The sequence below is a fragment of the Podarcis gaigeae genome (genome assembly GCF_964106915.1).
Source record: "Podarcis gaigeae genome assembly, chromosome: 10".
NCBI classification, from domain to species: Eukaryota; Metazoa; Chordata; class Lepidosauria; order Squamata; family Lacertidae; genus Podarcis; species Podarcis gaigeae.
This window is the reverse complement of record NC_139686.1, coordinates 402,158-421,147: the sequence shown is the minus strand read 5'-3', so window position 1 is coordinate 421,147 and position 18,990 is coordinate 402,158. Positions and strand designations below refer to the sequence as shown.

General features: G+C 47.1%; 3 protein-coding genes across 6 annotated transcripts in view; 2 read left to right on the top strand and 1 right to left on the bottom strand.

Moving 5' to 3' along the window:
• Positions 1-8,237, top strand: part of LOC310826018 (uncharacterized protein) — an 88,414-nt gene extending 80,177 nt beyond the window's left edge. Inside the window, exon 3 of the mRNA XM_083700436.1 lies at positions 6,153-8,237. Within this exon, the coding sequence (XP_083556562.1) occupies positions 6,395-8,227 (1,833 nt within the window). The 5' untranslated portion in view covers positions 6,153-6,394 and the 3' untranslated portion in view covers positions 8,228-8,237. The remainder of the gene's footprint in view (positions 1-6,152) is intronic.
• Positions 1-18,990, top strand: part of LOC310826044 (uncharacterized protein) — a 160,119-nt gene that overhangs the window by 91,566 nt on the left and 49,563 nt on the right. The gene's annotated exons all lie outside the window — the stretch shown is intronic.
• Positions 15,706-18,990, bottom strand: part of LOC310825835 (uncharacterized protein) — a gene marked incomplete at its 3' end in the record, with an annotated part of 63,158 nt that continues 59,873 nt past the window's right edge. Inside the window, exons 4-6 of the mRNA XM_083699654.1 lie at positions 18,898-18,980; positions 18,035-18,161; positions 15,706-16,748 (exon numbers count right to left, since the gene is read on the bottom strand). Coding sequence (XP_083555780.1) covers positions 15,706-16,748; positions 18,035-18,161; positions 18,898-18,980 — 1,253 coding nt within the window. The remainder of the gene's footprint in view (positions 16,749-18,034; positions 18,162-18,897; positions 18,981-18,990) is intronic.

The window sequence follows — 18,990 nt, the reverse complement described above, 5'->3', positions numbered from 1 at the left end:
AGTCCTGTCTAGTCAAGTTGTGTGGGATCAATTCCAATCTGTTACTTCCGAGGATGTGGACAGGCTACTTGGACGAGTGAAGCCAACCACCTGTCTCCTGGATCCTTGTCCATCCTGGCTTATAAAAGCTAGCCGGGAAGGGTTGGGCGATGGGCTTCGTGGGGTGGTGAATGCTTCCCTCCATGAGGGAGCCTTCCCAGACCCGCTGAAAGAGGCGGTTATTAAGCCGCATCTTTAAAAACCATTTTTAGATGCGGCTACGATGCCCAACTATCGCCCAGTCTCAAATCTTCCATTCTTGTGCAAGGTGATTGAGCGAGTGGTTGCTGAACAACTTCAGGCACGCCTGGAAGAAGCGGACTGCCTTGGTCGCACTGGTTGATGATCTTCGGCGGGCTAGGGACAAAGGTGAGAGCTGTTTCCTAGTTCTGCTGGATCTCTCAGCGGCCTTTGATACAATCGACCATAACATCCTTCTGGACCGTCTTGAGGGGCTGGGAGCTGGGGGCACTGTCATACAGTGGTTCCGCTCCTTCCTCCTGGGCCATGTTCAGAAAGTGGTCGGGGGGGGATGAGTGTTCAGACCCCTAGGCTCTCACTTGTGGGGTGACTCAGGGTTCTGTCCTCTCCCCCATGCTTTTCAACATCTACATGAAGTTGCTGGGAGAGATCATCAGGGGGGTTGGGCTGGGTGTTCATCAGTATGCGGATTATACCCAGCTCTACCTCTCTTTCAAATCAGAGGCAGTGAAGGTCCTGTGTGCGTGTCTGGAGGCAGTTGGAGGATGGATGGCGGCTAACAGATTGAGGTTGAATCCTGACAAGATAGAAGTACTGCTTTTGGGGGACAGGAGGCGGGCAGGTGTGGAGGATTCCCTGGTCCTGAAGGAACAGGTGCGCAGCCTGGGAGTCATTTTGGACTCACAGCTGTCCATGGAGGCGGAGGTCAATTCTGTGTCCAGGGCAGCTGTCTACCAGCTCTATCTGGTATGCAGGCTGGGACCCTATCTGCCTGTGGACTGCCTTGCCAGAGTGGTGCATGCTCTGGTTCTCTCCCACTAGGACTACTGCAACGCACTATATGTAGGGCTACCTTTGAAGGTGACCCGGAAACTACAACTAATCCAGAATGCAGCAGCTACACTGGGGACTGGGAGCAGCCGCCGAGACCACATAACACCGGTCGTGAAAGACCTACATTGGCTCCCAGTACGTTTCCGAGCACAATTCAAAGTGTTGGTGCTGAACTTTAAAGCCCTAAGTGGCCTCTGTCCAGTATATCTGAAAGAAAAAGAAGAGTTTGGATTTGATACCCCGCCTTTCACTCCCCTTCAGGAGTCTCAAAGCGGCTAATATTCTCCTTTCCCTTCCTCCCCAACAACAAACACTCTGTGGCGTGAGTGGGGCTGAGAGACTTCAAAGAAGTGTGACTGGCCCAAGGTCACCCAGCAGCTGCATGTGGATCAGCGGGGAATCGAACCTGGTTCCCCTGATTACAAGACTACCGCTCTTAGCCACTACACCACACTGACTCTGAAAGAGCATTTCCACCCCCATCGTTCTACCTGGACACTGATGTCCAGTACCGAGGGCCTTCTGGCGGTTCCCTCACTGTGAGAAGCCAAGTTACAGGGAACCAGGCAGAGGGCCTTCTCAGTAGTGGCACCCTCCCTGTGGAACGCCCTCCCACCAGATGTCAAAGAGATAAACAACTACCAGACTTTTAGAAGACATCTGAAGGCAGCCCTGTTTAGGGAGGCTTTTAATGTTTGATGTATTACAGTATTTTAATGTTTTTCTGGAAGCTGCCCAGAGTGGCTGTGGAAGCCCAGCCAGATGGGCAATGTAATGGTTTTAAGGGGTTACTTGTGCGTAAGTTGCCGTCACTTTTGGCTAGATTGCCTGGCTAACCATGCCTTGGCTGACAGCCCTCACTCCGTGGCCGTTCAGTCGCTTGCAGAATCCGTCAGTGGGCGTTTCTTGAACCTCTTCCAGCATAAAAGCTGTTTGACGCCAATTCTCCACCTACTCTCCCTGCACGGGACTCTTCTGCGCAAGGAAGGAGTAGGCAGAGGCGTGCCTGTGCTCTCTCAACTAGTCTCGGGTGAAGAGTCTTGGAGACCTCTCTCCGAATCCTCCATCTCCGTCCCTTCTCTACTGGTGTTACGCTGAATTCCTTCCCCCCTGCTGGTCCCCTCTCCTGCATCGCTTTGGAGCCTTGCCTCCACCTCTCGCTCTGATGTCAGTTCCCTGACATCCACCTCCCTCCCAGGACCCCCTCCACCCCCGGCCCAACCCTGTGACGTAACTTTGTCTCTCTCTTCGGCCGATGATGCAGGGAATCCCCGGAAGGAGCTGCCGTCATCCTCCGAGGACTCAAACCCCGCTTCCCACCTGCTCCAATTTCTTCACGCAGGAAGGGCTTCCCAGTCCAATTCCTCCTCCTCTGACGTTTCTCCTCCTTCCTCTTCGGAAGCAGGAAAACACACAAAATCCTCTTCCTCGTCTGAGGTCCCAAATTGCTCCTCCCAGAATCTCTCTATTGGTTTGGGCTTACCCAGATACCTGTCGTGGAACTCCTCCACCAGATATCCATCATCTATCTCCCCCGCAGGAACCCACGTGTTTTCTGACTCGGGCTCCCCTTCCCAAGCTACCAGGTACTCGACCTGCCACCCCCGCCACCGCGAATCTAGGATCTCCAGGGCCTGGTTGCGGTGTTCCGTCTCCTCTACTTGCGGGTGTGTGAAGCCTTCTCCCCCTTCCCCCCGGAACTCCCGTTCCCCCCTGTATGGTGAGAGTAGGGACCTATGAAACACGGGTGGATTTTCATGCTGTCTGGCAACTTGAGCCTGAATGCCACAGGGTTCACTTGCTGCGTTACCTCAAAGGGTCCTAGCCATTTTGGCCGTAGCTTCTTGCATCCTCCCTTAAAGGATAGCCCTTGGGTGGACAACCACACCCGGTCCCCCACCCTTATAATCTCCCCTTCCCAGCGACACTTGTCTGCTTGCCTCTTGTAAACTTCCTTGGCCCTTTCCAAGTTCATCTTAAGTTGCTGGTGCAGGGCCTCCATTTCTTCCACAAACTGTTCTGCTGCAGGCACGCTCCCCCCTTCCTCCCCCCCCCGGGAAAGGCCCTGGGGTGACACCCATAATTAGCCATGAACGGGCTCATCCCCATGGACACATGCTCAGCGTCATTGTACGCAAATTCGGCCAGCGCTAGTCTCTCTACCCAATCGTCCTGTCTCTCGTTGATGTAGCAGTGCAGGTATTGCTGTAAAATACTGTTCGCTCTCTCTGCTTGCCCGTTGGTCTCCGGGTGTCTTGCCGTCGAGAATCCCACCTCCACCTGCAATAAGTTCATGAGCCTCCTCCAGAACCTCGAGGTAAATTGTTTCCCGCGATCTGAGATGACCCTCGAAGGAGCTCCATGCAGCCTGAAGATGTGGTCAACAAACAACCTGGCCGTTTCCTCTGCCGTTACTGCATGTGAGCAAGCTATGAAGTGGCACATTTTGGTTAGCAGATCCACTACTACCATGACTGCTGTCTTCCCTCTAGACCTGGGCAAGTCTGTCATAAAATCGATAGATACCACCTCCCAGGATCTCCCCGGTGTGGGTAAGGGTTCCAGCAACCCTGCCGGGGCAGCCCTCTCCCCTTTAGCCCGTTGACAGCGGTCACACCCATGTACATACTCTCGTACATCTTCCCTCACCCTTGGCCACCAGAACTCCCTGGTAACCAGCAACATAGTTTTGTGTTAACCAAAGTGCCCCGCTGTTGGGTTGTCGTGAAGCTGTTTGAGCACCCTTTCCCTCAAGGTCTCCCCTGGTACGTACATCGCCCCCTTGTAGTACAGCAGTCCTTCCCTTTCCTCAAAGCCTCCCTGGTCTCCCCTCACTTCCCTGAGTTCCCTGATTCTGGTTTGAGCGAATTCGTCATGGCGAATCAGCTCGGTTAGTTCTCGTTTCCCAACTAACGCTCCCCCCACACCCATCGTTCCTCTGGGAACATGTGTCTCACTTCCGGCGGTCCCTCTCCTTCCGTGTACTCCAGCTTCCTGGACAGGGCGTCTGCCCTCACATTCTCTTCTCCCGGCACGTACCGGATCTCGAAGAAGAACCTGGAGAACTCCTGTGCCCATCGAATCTGTCTCTGGTTGAGAACTCAAGCCGTTCTCCATTATTCCAAGTTCTTGTGGTCCGTGCACACCTGGATCTTGTGCTGGGCTCCTACTAGCAGATTTCTCCACTGCCGAAAGGCTGCGTAAATTGCAAGCAGTTCGCGATCATACACCGTGTAGTTTTGTTCCGACTTGCTCAGCTTCCACGAGAAAAAGGCGCACAGTCTCCTGGCGTGCTGGCCCCCCCCCCCCCCCGGCTGCAACAACACCGCTCCAATGGCCCAATCCGATGCATCTGTCTCCAGCCTCATTGGCTTCTGTAGATCCACGTGTAGGAGTTGTTCCTCCGAAGCGAACGCCTTCTTTAGTCTTTCAAAGGATTGTTGGGCACTTTCGGTCCAGACGAACCTCCTCTTGCTGCTGAGACAGTCCGTGATGGGCGCTGGTCCCTCCTCCTCACCACCAGCGGCTCCCACCATCCCTTGCCAAGCCTTTCTTTGTGGACAAGCCCTGGCAAAGTGTCCTGGCCGTTGGCAGAGGAAACACTTCTTGGTGCCTTTGCCATCCTCTCCCCCCCTCTTGCGTCCTTCGCTGCCGTTTGAAACCTCTCTCGCGCGCGCTCCATCGATTTCCATTGGCTCAACAGACCGGGAAGGCTGCTTTGGCATCTCAGGAATGCGGTAGTCAGGGCAACGCTCTCCTCTCCCTTCCCGCCTCTCCAAAGCGCGCGCTTCCTGTCTTGCTCCTATTGCAAGCACAGCTTTGGTCAATTCGTCCATAGATTGCGGGCGGGGCACGCGGGAGAGCTCGTCCTTCACGGCTGGGGACAACCCCTCCTCAAACAGCATTTGTATAGGCGGGGAATCTAGGTTCCACTCCAGCCGGTGTATTAACATTGCAAAACGGGACCAATAGTCTCTAACTGATAGGTCCCCCAGCTTGCACCTCATCAGTTCCCGCTGGGTCACACTCTGTTCTACTTGGCTTGAATACATCGCGTCCAAAGCCTGAAGGAACTTCCGAATGTCCCTCATGCCAGCATTCTGCGTGGCCATTAGGGGCCTGTCCCATTCACGCGCCCCGTCCTGCAGATGCCCCACGATATACGCCACCCTCTCTGCATCATCAGCAAAGTCATCGTGCTGCAGTTCCTAAGCGTACTCTATTTCCGTTCGGAATGCGTTATAGTCCTGGGGCTTCCCCCCAAACTTGTGTACCAGTCCAGGCACCTACCTTGCCACGGGGTGGGTCTGACCTGCGCATCCTGAGCTCACCTTTCATCCAGCCACGCCGTCAGCAGAGCTACACGCTGTTCCAAATCCCAGTTCCTTTCCACCAGATCCTGCACGCTCGCAGCTTGCTCCGCGGCGCCAGCACCTCCAGTCTGACTCATGGTCTCCTGCCTGTGCGCAAGTAACTTCAGTGACTGACGGATTGCTGTAATGGTTATAAGGGGTTACTTGTGCGTAAGTTGCCATCACTTTTGGCTAGATTGCCTGGCTAACCATGCCTTGGCTGACAGCTCTCACTCCGTGGTCGTTCAGTCGCTTGCAGAATCCGTCAGTGGGCGTTTCTTGAACCTCTTCCAGCATAAAAGCTGTTTGACGCCAAGTCTCCGCCTACTCTCCCTGTGTGGGACTCTTCTGCGCAAGGAAGGAGTAGGCAGAGGCGTGCCCGTGCTCTCCCCACTAGTCTCGGGTGAAGAGTCTTGAAGACCTCTCTCCGAATCCTCCATCTCCGTCCCTTCTCTACTGGTGTTACGCTGAATTCCTTCCCCCCTGCTGGTCCCCTCTCCTGCATCGCTTTGGAGCCTTGCCTCCACCTCTCACTCTGATGTCAGTTCCCTGACAGGCAGGGTATAAATAATATATTATTATTATTATTATTATTATCATTATTTCCTAAAAATTGGGGACAAGGGTAGGATGCGGGGGAATGTTGGAGATGTTGAAATAAGAGAAGGGGCAAATGGTGATTGATTTGTTCTTTTCTCTTTGTTCTTTTCCTTGAAATCCAAAAAGGACTTCCTCTCTGCCCACTCTGAAGAAAGTGATACAGAAGAACGTCAGAATTCCAGGGGACGAGGAACCTTTCATTTCATTAGGAATAGACATTGAAATATGTAAAGTGTGGAATATGCTTCACTGAAGGAGCACACATATCTCACATCAACAAACTCACAGGAGAGAAACCTTTTAAGGATTTGAAGTGTGGAAAGAGTTTCACTGATAGTGAAAAACCTAGAACACATCAGCAGACTCCCATGGGTAAGAAAGGATTCAAATGCAGGGAGTGTGGGAAGAGCTTCAGTGAGTGTGGACAACTTAAATTACACCAACGGACTCACACAGGGGAGAAACCATATGAATGTATGGAGTGTGGGATGAGTTTCCGACGAAGAGATACACTTAGAATACATCAACGGACTCACACAGGGGAGAAACCATTTAAATGTGTGGAGTGTGGAAAGAGCTTCAGTTCCAATGCAACCCTTAGATCACATCAACGGACTCACACAGGGGAGAAACCATATGAATGTATGGACTGTGGGAAAAACTTCAGTCAGATGGCACACCTTAAGTTACATGCACGGACTCACACAGGGGAGAAACCTTATAAATGTGTGGAGTGTGGAAAGAGCTTCAGTTCCAATACAACCCTTAGATCACATCAACGGACTCACACAGGGGAGAAACCATATGAATGTATGGAGTGTGGGAAGAGCTTCAGTTACGATGCAGGCCTTAGATCACATCAACGGACTCACACAGGGGAGAAACCATATGAATGTATGGAGTGTGGGAAGAGCTTCAGTTCCAATACAACCCTTAGATCACATCAACGGACTCACACAGGGGAGAAACCATATGAATGTATGGAGTGTGGGAAGAGCTTCAGTCAGATTGGAAACCTTAGAATACATCAACGTACACATACAGGGGAGAAACCGTTTAAATGCATGGCTTGTGGAAAGAGCTTTAGTGATAGTGGAACCCTTAGAAAACATCAACATTTTCACACAGGAGAGAAACCATTTAAATGTATGGAGTGTGGAAAGAGCTTCAGTTTCAGTTCAAACCTTAGACAACATCAACGGACTCACACTGGGGAGAAACCATTTAAATGCATGGAGTGTGGAAAGAGCTTTAGTCAAAATGCACACCTAACTTTACACCATCAAACTCACACAGGTGAGAAACCATTTAGATGTATGGAGTGTGGAAAGAGCTTCATTCAGATTGGAAACCTTAGAATACATCAACGGACTCATACAGGGGAGAAACCATATACATGTATGGAGTGTGGAAACAGCTTCAGTCAGAGTGGAGAGCTTAGATCACATCAACGGACTCACACAGGGGAGAAACCATTTAAATGCATGGTGTGTGGAAAGAGCTTTAGTTACAATGCAGGCCTTAGACAACATCAACGGACTCACACAGGAGAGAAACCATTTAAATGCATGGAGTGTGGAAAGAGCTTTAGTCAAAATGTGCACCTAACTTTACACCATCAAACTCACACAGGTGAGAAACCATTTAAATGTATGGAGTGTGGAAAGAGCTTTAGTTACGATGCAGGCCTTAGAAAACATCAACGGACTCACACAGGAGAGAAACCATTTAAATGTATGGAGTGTGGAAAGAGCTTCAGTATCAATTCAAACCTTAGACAACATCAACTGACTCACACAGGGGAGAAACCATTTAAATGCATGGAGTGTGGAAAGAGCTTTAGTCAAAATGCACACCTAACTTTACACCATCAAACTCACACAGGTGAGAAACCATTTAAATGTATGGAGTGTGAAAAGAGCTTCATTCAGATTGGACACCTTAGAATACATCAACGGACTCATATAGGGCAGAAACCATATAAATGTATCGAGTGTGGAAAGAACTTCAGTCAGAGTGCATACCTTAGACAACATCAACGGACTCACACAGGGGAGAAACCATTTAAATGCATGGTGTGTGGAAAGAGCTTTCATTACGATGCAGGCCTTAGACAACATCAACGGACTCACACAGGAGAGAAGAGAAACCATTTAAATGCATGGAGTGTGGAAAGAGCTTTAGTCAAAAGGCGCACCTAATTTCACACCATCAAACTCACACAGGTGAGAAACCATTTAGATGTATGGAGTGTGGAAAGAGCTTTAGTTACGATGCAGGCCTTAGACAACATCAACAGACTCACACAGGGGAGAAGCCATTTAAATGCATGGAGTGTGGAAAGAGTTTTAGTGATAGTGGAAGCCTTAGAACACATCAACGAACTCACACAGCTGAGAAACCATTTAAATGTATGGAGTGTGGAAAGAGCTTCATTCAGATTGGACACCTTAGAAGACATCAACGGACTCATACAGGGCAGAAACCATATAAATGTATCGAGTGTGGAAAGAACTTCAGTCAGAGTGCATACCTTAGACAACATCAATGGACTCACACAGGGGAGAAACCATTTAAATGCATGGTGTGTGGAAAGAGCTTTCGTTACGATGCAGGCCTTAGAAAACATCAACAGACTCACACAGGAGAGAAGCCATTTAAATGTATGGAGTGTGGAAAGAGCTTCAGTTATAGTGGAAACCTGAGAGTACATCAACAGACTCACATCAGTAAGAAATGATTTAAATGTATGGAGTGTGGAAAGAGCTTCATTCAGATTGGACACCTTAGAACACATCAGCAGACACACAGGGCAGAAACTGTTTAAATGTATGGACTGTGGAAGGAGCTTCAGTCAGAGTGGAAGCCTTGATTTATGTCAACAAACTCACACAAAAGACAAACCATATAAATGTCAGGAAAGTATGTAGAGGTTCAGTCCTAGTGGAATCCTACATCTACAGACTCATGGACAGGAAGAACATTAACAGTTGACACCCTACAAACCCATCAACCCTCAAAGAGGAGAAGCTGTTTAAAGGGAAAGATTGGACCACCCCCAATTTACCCTTCTCCGGAGTGGCAGGGGTGAAGCCTGGAAAACTACCCTCCTCCTCATCCGTATCTTCAAAAACCGTCCTCCAGTCCTCCCTCAAACCCACAGTTCCTCGTGTTCCCCAATAGACACTTTCCTCTTCTTCTTTCTCTTCGTCAGATGGTGGGAATCCCTCGAAATTAAAGCATTACAATCTTAGTCTTCACAAATAGTAAACCAAGAAATTGAATGGAAAATTATATTGATGAAACAAAAGACTTTTGCATCGGCAAATAAATGCAGAAAGTATTAGCTTGGGGGCAGAAGGACAGTACAATAATTAATATTATGGAGGATGGTAAGAATATTGAGAACCCAACAGAGATTAGAAAATGTTTTCAAAAGTACTATAAGCAGCTTTACAAAAAGGAAAAATGAATAAAATGGAACACTTTTTGGACAAAAATGGATTGCAGAAAATTCCAGCGGACAAAACAAGCCTACTAAATGAACTCGTTACAAGACAAGAAGTTGAAGGGGAAATTGCCCAAATGAAAATAGGCAAAGCACTGGGACCTGATGCTTTAACTTCCAAGTATTATAAAATATTTAAGGATTGGCTGATACAACCATTGATGGATGTTTGTAACAAAATATTAAAGGGGGACAAAGCACCGGAGTCCTGGAAAGAGGCCTTCATCACTCTAATACCCAAAGCAGATACAGATAGAGCTCAAGTAAGGAATCAGCGACCAATTTCCTTGTTGAATGTGGATTATAAAATATTTGCAAATATTTTGGCTACAAGATTGAAGAAGATTTTGAATAAGCACATACATAAAGATCAGTCAGGTCAGGTTTTTTATCTGAGAGGCATATGAAAGATAATATTAGGAATGTGCTGGAAAGATTGGGGGCAAAAAAGAATCCTAAAGCAATGTTTATGTTTATTGATGCAGAGAAAGCCTTTGATAATGTTTCTTGGAGTTTTATGGAACAGAACTTGTGTAATATGGGGATCGGTAAAAAAATATTAAATGGTATTAATGCAATTTACTTGGAGCAGAAAGCAAAAATTATAATTAACAATTGTTGGGTGTAGTGAAGGGTTAACCTTCTATGCCTCGAGCCTGAGAGGTGGGGCTTACAAGGGAAGTAAGCCAGGACGTGACGAAAGCAGTTTTGGAATGCTGTGAGCTTTGTGGAAAGCGAAAGCAGTTCTGTTGCGTCGCTGCAAGCTGGGAGAGAAGGACGCGGAAAAATGCAGCTACAGACCGATGGCTGTTATGGATTGTAAATATGCTATTTGTTCCCAATAAAGAGACTTTAGAACAGAAGAAACATTTGGGACTGATTAACTGCCCTTTCGACACACGACCGCTGTGCAACTGTGCTATCTGCTAATTGCTTTACGATCTACAGAGGCTCCCAGGGGAAGTGTGGCTGGGCACCGAACAATAAAGCAATAAATCTACATCGAATAACAATGTGGTCTCAGAAGAAATTAGGATTGAGAAGGGAACCAGGCAAGGGTGCCCACTCCCCCCCTCCTGCTTTCTATTTCTGTCCTAGAGGTGCTGCTGAATATGATAAGGAATGATGAGGAAGTTAAAGGCATAGTAGTGGGAACTAAACAATATAAGTTAAAAGTCTTTGCTGATGATTTGGTATTGACTTTACAGGACCCTGAGTTCAGTGCAATCAAAGCACTGAAGATAATTCAACAATTTGGACGAGTTGCAGGTTTCAAATTGAATAAGAATAAAACCAAAGTTTTAGGGGGGGGGGGAATAATGATACATGAAAAACTTAATTTAGAGGAACCCACAGGGCTGAAGTTTGTGACAAAGGTGAAATACCTGGGTGTAAATATGACTGCAAAAAATGCATTTGTACAAAGACAACTATGAAAAGTTATGGAAAGATATCAAAAGAGATTTGGATATTTGTACAAGGTTGAAACTATCTTTGTTGGGCTGAATTTCTGCGATAAAGATGAATGTATCGCCTAAGGTGTTATTTTTGTTCCAAGTACTCCCTATCATTGATAAGTTGAATTGTTTTAAGGAATGGCAAAATATATTATCTAAATTTATCTGGCAGGGGGGGAAACCCAGAATTAAGTTTAAATTATTAACAGATGTAAAAGAGAGAGGGGGTTTCTCCCTGCCAGATTTAAGGATTTACTTTGAAGCTGCAGCCTTTTGCTGGCTGAAACAATGGTTTTTATTGGAAGATACGGATGTTTTGGATTTGGAAGGTTTTGATAATGTATTTGGTTGGCATGCATATTTATGGTATGACAAGCTAAAAGCTCACAAAGGATTTAAAAATCATATAATTAGAAAATCTCTGGATGATGTTTGGATAAGATACAGGGATTTGTTAGAAAGGAAAACACCCAGATGGATATCGCCATTGGAAGCTAAGACCCATAAAAGGTTGAATATGAAAGATACGTGGTTGAAGTATAATGATAGTTTGATGGAAGTAGGGGACCAATTTAGATTAAAATCTTATGGTCCGTTGAAAGATAAATTAGATGATTGGTTCCAGTATATCCAGATAAATAAAATGTTTAAAATGGATAAGAAAATTGGTTTTCAAACAGAGAAATCCAAACTAGAAATGGAATTATTAGATACAAAAACAAAATACCTATCTAAAATGTATAATTTATTGCTGGAATGGCATACGAGAGATGAACAAGTGAAATCTGTAATGGCTGAATGGGCCAGGGATGTGGGGCACAATATCATGATGGTGGATTGGGAGAAATTGTGGAGAAAGGAATTGGAAGAAACAAGATTTACCAACTATCGAAGAATGGCAGATGAAGATGATGGACTATATGGAACTTGCCGAACTGACTGGGAGACTCCGAGACGAGAGAGAAGAGATGGTGGAAGAAGACTGGAAGAAGCTTAAGGAATATTTGAAAAAATATGTTAATATTTAAATCTCAGAATAGTTCTGGTAGTGGATATAGGCTGTAGGGTTAGAAGTAGAAGATAGTGTATTTTAAAATAATATTATTTGTAAGCGATAAAATGTGAAGTTAATTTAAGTGTGATTTTAAAAAGATGGTTAGAAACTATGATATATTTAAACTGCTAAAGGTGAAGTAAAATGGAAATCAGATAGGTGGGACTTGGGGAAGCCCACCTAACAATGTTTAGAAAAATAAGGATAAGAGAATAATCTGTTTGCATTGTTTGTTTTTCTGTTTGTGTTCTTTATTTGTGTTATAAAATGAATAATTTTTTTGAAAAAAAGAAGAAAGCTTTGCTTTGTGAAGCCCCTGCAGATGCCGAGTTCCTGACTTCCCTCCCAGGCGACAGGAAGCGAAAGTCACACCTCCATTGCCCTGCGTCCTTCCAGCCTCTTTCCTCCCTTGCTCCCTTCTGCCGGTTTGTGTGCCTGAGTTAGATATCCCGTGTGCTGTATTTTTTTTACTGCTGAAACTGGATTTGCTCTCAAGAGCAAAGTTTTGTGCCTCGCTGGGGACCCAGGGAGAACTGTATGCTTTGAAAGCTCCGTAAACTATTCCTGAAGAAGTCTTGCTGCCCTGGAGTTGCTCTACTCAAGCATGCAAGACGGTTTTTGCACCAAACTCTGTCACCCCCACCCCCACCCCATGATCTCCAAGCACTGATTCTTCACCAGAACTTCATCCCTGCCTCCTAAGCATTCTGGAAAAAACTTGAAATGCTGTAATTTAATGGGAGATTTTCCCCCAAGCCTAATTGCAAGAGGGGAACAGAGGGGCTGCAGGGACCAGGGAAGTCTCCTGGGGGGCCCATCTTCACTCTTGAACCCCATGGGGCAACCCCAGAGCTCCTGCTTATTCTGGGGATTGGAGAAGATAGTACTTTTCCATAGTCCCAGAAGTTTTTATTCAGTCATGCTGCTAGGGAGTTTTCCTACCAGAGGCCCACAGTGCATATTACTATCATACTGATTTTACTTTTGTTGTTGCTGCTGCTGTCATGGACTGGAGGGGTACATGGGGGGAGGCACCAGCTGGGGAACACAAAAGGGAAGAAGGCTCAGAGCCCAGGGACTGGTGGTGGGATGGCAGTGAGCAGAAAGAGGGAGACAAGGGAGCAGAATGGGAGGGGAGGTGTTGCAAGCTGAGGAGGAAACGGTTTGGTGAGCGGGAAGAGTCTGGGGCAGAGAGCAGTTCAGGCTCAGAGGGAGGAGAAGGGGGGGCAGGAGACCATCAGAGGAGGCCATCAGCTGAAGCATCTAGGGAGACTCCCCCTCCTGCTGTGACCAGCTCCCCTCTCCCCTGGTCTCCTAGAGCACCCTGGACAATTTACTGCCATCAGCAAACTGCCCCCTCCCTGCTCCCTCCTAAGTCTAGATCATTTGTGAACAAGTTGAAAAGCCGCAGGTCCCAATACTGATCTTGAGGGGACTCCGCTTTCTGCTCCTCTCCATTCAGAGAACTGTCGGTTTACTCTCTTGGTGCTTCAGAAAGAGGGCTGCCTCAGACAGAGGGGGCACATTTCTTCTAGGGGTACATTTCCGGGGTCCCCACGGTGCCCCCAGCCTGGTTTCACTCAGCCAGGGCAGCTGCATTTTGTTTCGCTGCAGGTGAACCTTCTCCCTGCAACTTGGGATCTTAAAGGAACTGTGATGGGGGGGCAGAGGGGGCACAGCTTCCCCACACTTGTGAAGGAGCCGTAGGAGGGGGGAGGCAGGTGTAATTGGGGGGTAGTAGTGTGGAGGAATGAGCGAGACGGAGCTTCTGGAGCCTGTGCTGCCCCCTCCCTGCCTGCTCCCTGAAACTTTCCTGAGCCTCTCCCCATTTCATTTCAATGACTGGGGGTCCCGCACAGCCCTCAGGGCACCTCAGTATCTTGGGGGGGAGCTATTTTGTTTGCTGAGGGCAGGGACACAATCCTGTCTCATTGTGGGGTGTCAGGCTTTTAGGTAAGCGGCTCAGGTGGAGAAGCACTGAGAAGGAAAAAATCCTGGGGTGCTGATTTCCTCCACTGCCCAGCTCCCCGGGGGGCCACACCCCACGGTCCCTCCGGGGTCAGCAAAGAAGGAGAATCCAGGCAAGTTAAAGGAGCAAAACAGCAGTCAGGAGACCTGATCTTTATTTGTAGCAACAAGGTTCATTCACACAAAGAGTAGGAACCCTGAGAAGATTAAGACTTTTACCCCCTTTCCCATAATAAATTTTCTAACAACTTCATCAATACATGACATGGGGCTTTTTCGGGGGTTGTTGCTGTTGCCGTTTTCTATTTATATTTTAGATCTTCTTGTGATTCATGTGGAAATTGTTCAATTTTTCAATCCCAGCATTCCAAACTAACCCTATCGCTGTCTAGCATTACCTAAAATTTACTCTTCTACTGTAATTACCATTAATATATTAATGTCATTGATTGTTGTTGTTGTTTAGTCGTTTAGTCGTGTCCGACTCTTCGTGACCCCATGGACCAGAGAACGCCAGGCACCTCTGTCCTCCACTGCCTCCCACAGTTTGGTCAAACTCATGCTGGTAACCTCGAAAACACTATCCAACCATCTCGTCCTCTGCCGTCCCCTTCTCCTTGTGCCCTCCATCTTTCCCAACATCAGGGTCTTCTCCAGGGAGTCTTCTCTTCTCATGAGGTGGCCAAAGTACTGGAGCCTCAGCTTCATAATCTGTCCTTCCAGTGAGCACTCAGGGTTGATTTCCTTCAGTATGGAGAGGTTTGATCTTCTTGCAGTCCATGGGACTCTCAAGAGTCTCCTCCAGCACCATAATTCAAAAGCATCAATTCTTCGGCGATCAGCCTTCTTTATGGTATGTCATTGATACATGCGTATAAAACTTTAACTACAAACACCAAGACATTGCACTGAAACTTTCGGTAAATGCGCATGCATGCACTTTCCAAGAGTCTCATTCGAGAGTCAGTGGGGTGCAGTGCTTAAGAGTTTGGGACTAGGGAGACCTGGGTTCAAATCTCCACTCAGCCATGCAGCTCACAGGGTGATGGCTTCACAGCCCAACCTTCCTCACAGGGTTGTTGTCAGGATTAAACGATGAGGGGGAGAACGACTTAAGACCACACTGAGCTTCTTGAAGAAACAGGTGGTATATAAAGGCATCCAATAAATTTCACTAAGAAGAAAGGTAAGATTCTGCTCTTAGGCAAGATGAATCAGCTGCACAAATATAAGATGGGACATACCAGGCTTGTCAGTAGTACATATGGAAAAGACCTGGTGTCTTAGTGGACCACAAGACTAACATGAGTCAACATCGGCGAAATAGGCTGTTATTCTAGGCTGCGTCCAAAGAGGTCAAGTGTCCAGATCAAGAAAAGTAACAGCCCCACTTTCTTCTGCCTTCTTCAGACGACATCTGGAGTCCTGTGTCCAGTTCTGGGTGCTCCAACCTAAGAAGGATTTTGACAAGCTTGAAGGTGTGCAGAGGGGGGTGAGCAAGACAATTAAGGGTTGGGAAACCAAGCCTTCTGAGGAACAGGAAGGGCTGTCAGGTGGAAGATTGAACAAGCTTCTTTTCACCGGCTCTGGAGGCTGGGACCCAAACCAATGGCTTCAAATTAGAGACGTCCTTGGAAGGTTGTGGACTCTCCTTCCTTTGAGGTTTGTAAGGAGAAGTTTGAAGGCAATATGTCATGGATGTTTGAGTTGAGAGTCCTGCAGTGGACTAGACGACCCAGAAGTCTCCTGCAGGTCTAAAATTCTATGATTCTCCCCTTTATGAACTCTTTGATGGGCCATGAGGTTAGTCCTCTTACTGAAGCTCTTTCCACATTCCAAGCACTGATAATGGTTTTCCCCCTGTGTGAATTCTTTGGTGGGAAGTGAGATCGGCTCTCTGGAGGAAACTCTTTCCACAATCCAATCATTGATAGAATTTCTCCCCGGTATGAATGCTTTGATGGGTAGTGAGATGGGTGCTTTTACAGAAGCTCTTTCCACGTTCCAAGCACTGTGAATTCTTTGATGGGAAGTGAGATTTTGCTTCCGACTGAAGCTCTTCCCACATTCCAAGCACTGATAGGGTTTCTCACCACTGTGAATTCTTTGATGGGAAATGAGACTTGCCTTCTGACTGAAGCTGTTTCCACAGCTCATGCATTGATAGGGTTTCTCCCCAGTATGAATTCTTTGGTGGGAAGTGAGACCGGAGCTCACAGTGAAACTCTTCCCACATTCTGAGCACTGATAGGGTTTCTCACCTGTATGAATTATTTGATGGGCTGTGAGATGGGTTCTCTGACTGAAGCTCTTTCCACACTCTCGGCATTGAAATGGCTTCTCTCCCCTGTGAATTCTCTGGTGTTTATGGAAGGTTGTGCTTGTATTAAAGCTTTCCCTACAATCCAAGCCCTGATAGGGTTTCTCCCTGCTGTGAGTTATTTGATGTGAAATGAAATGTGCACTCGTACTGAAGCTCTTTCCACATTCCAAGTATTTCAGTGGGTCCTCCTCTGTGGGAATTATTTCCTGTGAAGTGAGGCTTTCATTCCAACAGAGAGTTTTTCCCCATTCAGAGAACTGAGAGGGTTTCTTCTCAATAGCATTTCTTTGGTGGGTAGTCGAATGGGAGCTGTGACTGAAGCTCTCTCCACACTCCAAGAGTGGCAATGGCTTCTCCACTGTGTGAATTCTGTCACGGGCATCCTGTCTCTCTATTTCCGAATCATCACCACCTGCAATGAAGAAAGAAATGGATTAGAGCTGCAGGAAGAAATGGAGTGCCACTGTATTGAATATTGATCACTAGCCCTTGTGATAGAGGAAGAATTCCATGCATCAACATTGCTGACCACACACTAGAGGTGGTCAGTGTTAGAAACAGAGATAGGACAGCTAAGACATAAAGAGGACCTTAAACCTAGGTTATGGGCTCAAAAATGGAATGTCCATATGCACTCTCCTATGACAAAAATACAAAGCTGAAAAGGAATGAACAGCAGCTGAAATAATATGTTCATTTTTCACATGGTCTAGTCCTTCCCCTGCCCACCCCTCTGAGTTTTTAAGAAGGTCTCTCCTTCAGTCTTCAGAGAGTAGCTGGAAGTGGGGAGGCAGAAAAAGGTCCTCCTTTCCTTCCACTCTGCAGTTTAAATCCGAAATATTAGATTCTGTGAGCAGAGCTCGGAAACTGCTTGTGTCTATGACATTCCCTGTTGCAAAATGCGCCTAGAACCATGCGAGTTTCAGACACTGGAGGTAGTGGATGATTTTGTCTACCTAAGAAACCAACAACCTCTTTGTTGATGCTGACAGGATAAGGGTACTGGCGAGGCAGTTACGGCAATGGCTCACCTCTCCAAAAGAGTACAGTGGTACCTCTGGTTAAGAACTTAATTCGTTCTGGAGGTCTGTTCTTAACCTGAAACTGTTCTTACCCTGAGGTACCACTTTAGCTAATGGGGCCTACCGCTGCCGCCATGGGGCTGCGGCACAATTTCTGTTCTCATCCTGAAGCAAAGTTCTTAACCCAAGGTACTATTTCTGGGTTAGCGGAGTCTGTAACCTGAAGTGTCTGTAACCTGAAGTGTCTGTAACCCGAGGGACCACCGTATGGGTGAATGGGATGCTAACCAATACCAAGATGAAGGTCTATCAGGATTGTGTGTTGAGCAAGCTGCTTTGTGAAGTGAATTGTGGACAATTACAACCATCAGAAACAACCCCTCAATGCCTTCCACAAGCTCTGTGTCAGGAAGATTTTGGGCAATACAAGGCAGGACAGTGTCAAACAAAGATGTGCTTTCCTAACCTCAAATTCCTAGCATGTTCCCACTCCACTTGATCATGTCCAAGGTCAAAACATGCTGATAGCCCTCCATTTAAGGTCAGTTTAAGGGGTATTAGAATCCCAAATGCTGCAAGTGGCCATGTAGAGCTCCCTCAAAACCAGGGAGGCTTATCACAGAGAGAGATGCATGGAATTTCCAAAGAGAGATTATGATGCACAAGGGAGCCTTACTGAGAGAGGCCACGATCCCACAATTCTCCTCCATGACTTCCTTATGCAGAGCTCTCTGGTCAGGATCCAGCAACGCCCATTCCTCATCTGTGAAACGAACAGTGACATCTTCAAAGAACACTGGACCCTAAGAGAGAAATGAAGAGGTCCTCTTTAGAGAGCATAAAGATTATCTGCTACACATTGCTGTTTCTTTCTGCTCATTAAATGGTGTTTTGTTTCAATGGGATCGTCCTGCTGCACGTTTTAATTGTGGGTGCTGCTTTTAATGTCTTAGTGGAATTCTTGTGTGATTTAGTAATGGACATTAATCTTTGTGTAACTGGAAGGAACTCTACATTGTGTTCTTAAAATCCTTCTGTCTGTGCCAGATGGAAGGATCCCCTCTCTGCTCCTCATGTCCTGTTCTTCGGGGAGGGGGGTGGAGAGTTCCTTCTGATGCCCTAAAGACAACTTCAAGAAGTGCATGGGGGGAGGAGAAGGGGGGGAAAGCCCCATTGTGCAACTGATGCGACAGGATAGGTGAATCCTGGGAACTGTTTTTGAGGCTTGATGAAGTGCTTAGAAGTCTATTTTAGCATTCAATGATAACTCTAGAAATAAAACTACAATGACTTATGAATCATCCTATTGACCGTCAGAAGGTGAGTTAAGGCAAGGTGGCTGTTCCTTATTCTCAGCACATTAAGCTTCTCGAACGGCATTCCCAGCCTCTTGGCTTCTGTCCAAGCTGTCCTTGACAAAGATGCCTTCAGAGAAGCTTGGACAGAAGCCAAGAGGAGGAGAGAGATTCCTTGGGGGCCAGAGGCACCCTGGCTGCCCCACCCCTCAGCCCCCTTCCCCACAGGGCTCCCTCCCTCTACCTGAGCTGCTTCCACAGCCGTTGCTTCTCCTTCCCCACCAGGAATAGATGGAAGAAGAGGTCTTGCTGGCATCATCTGGTCACCTGCAAGAGA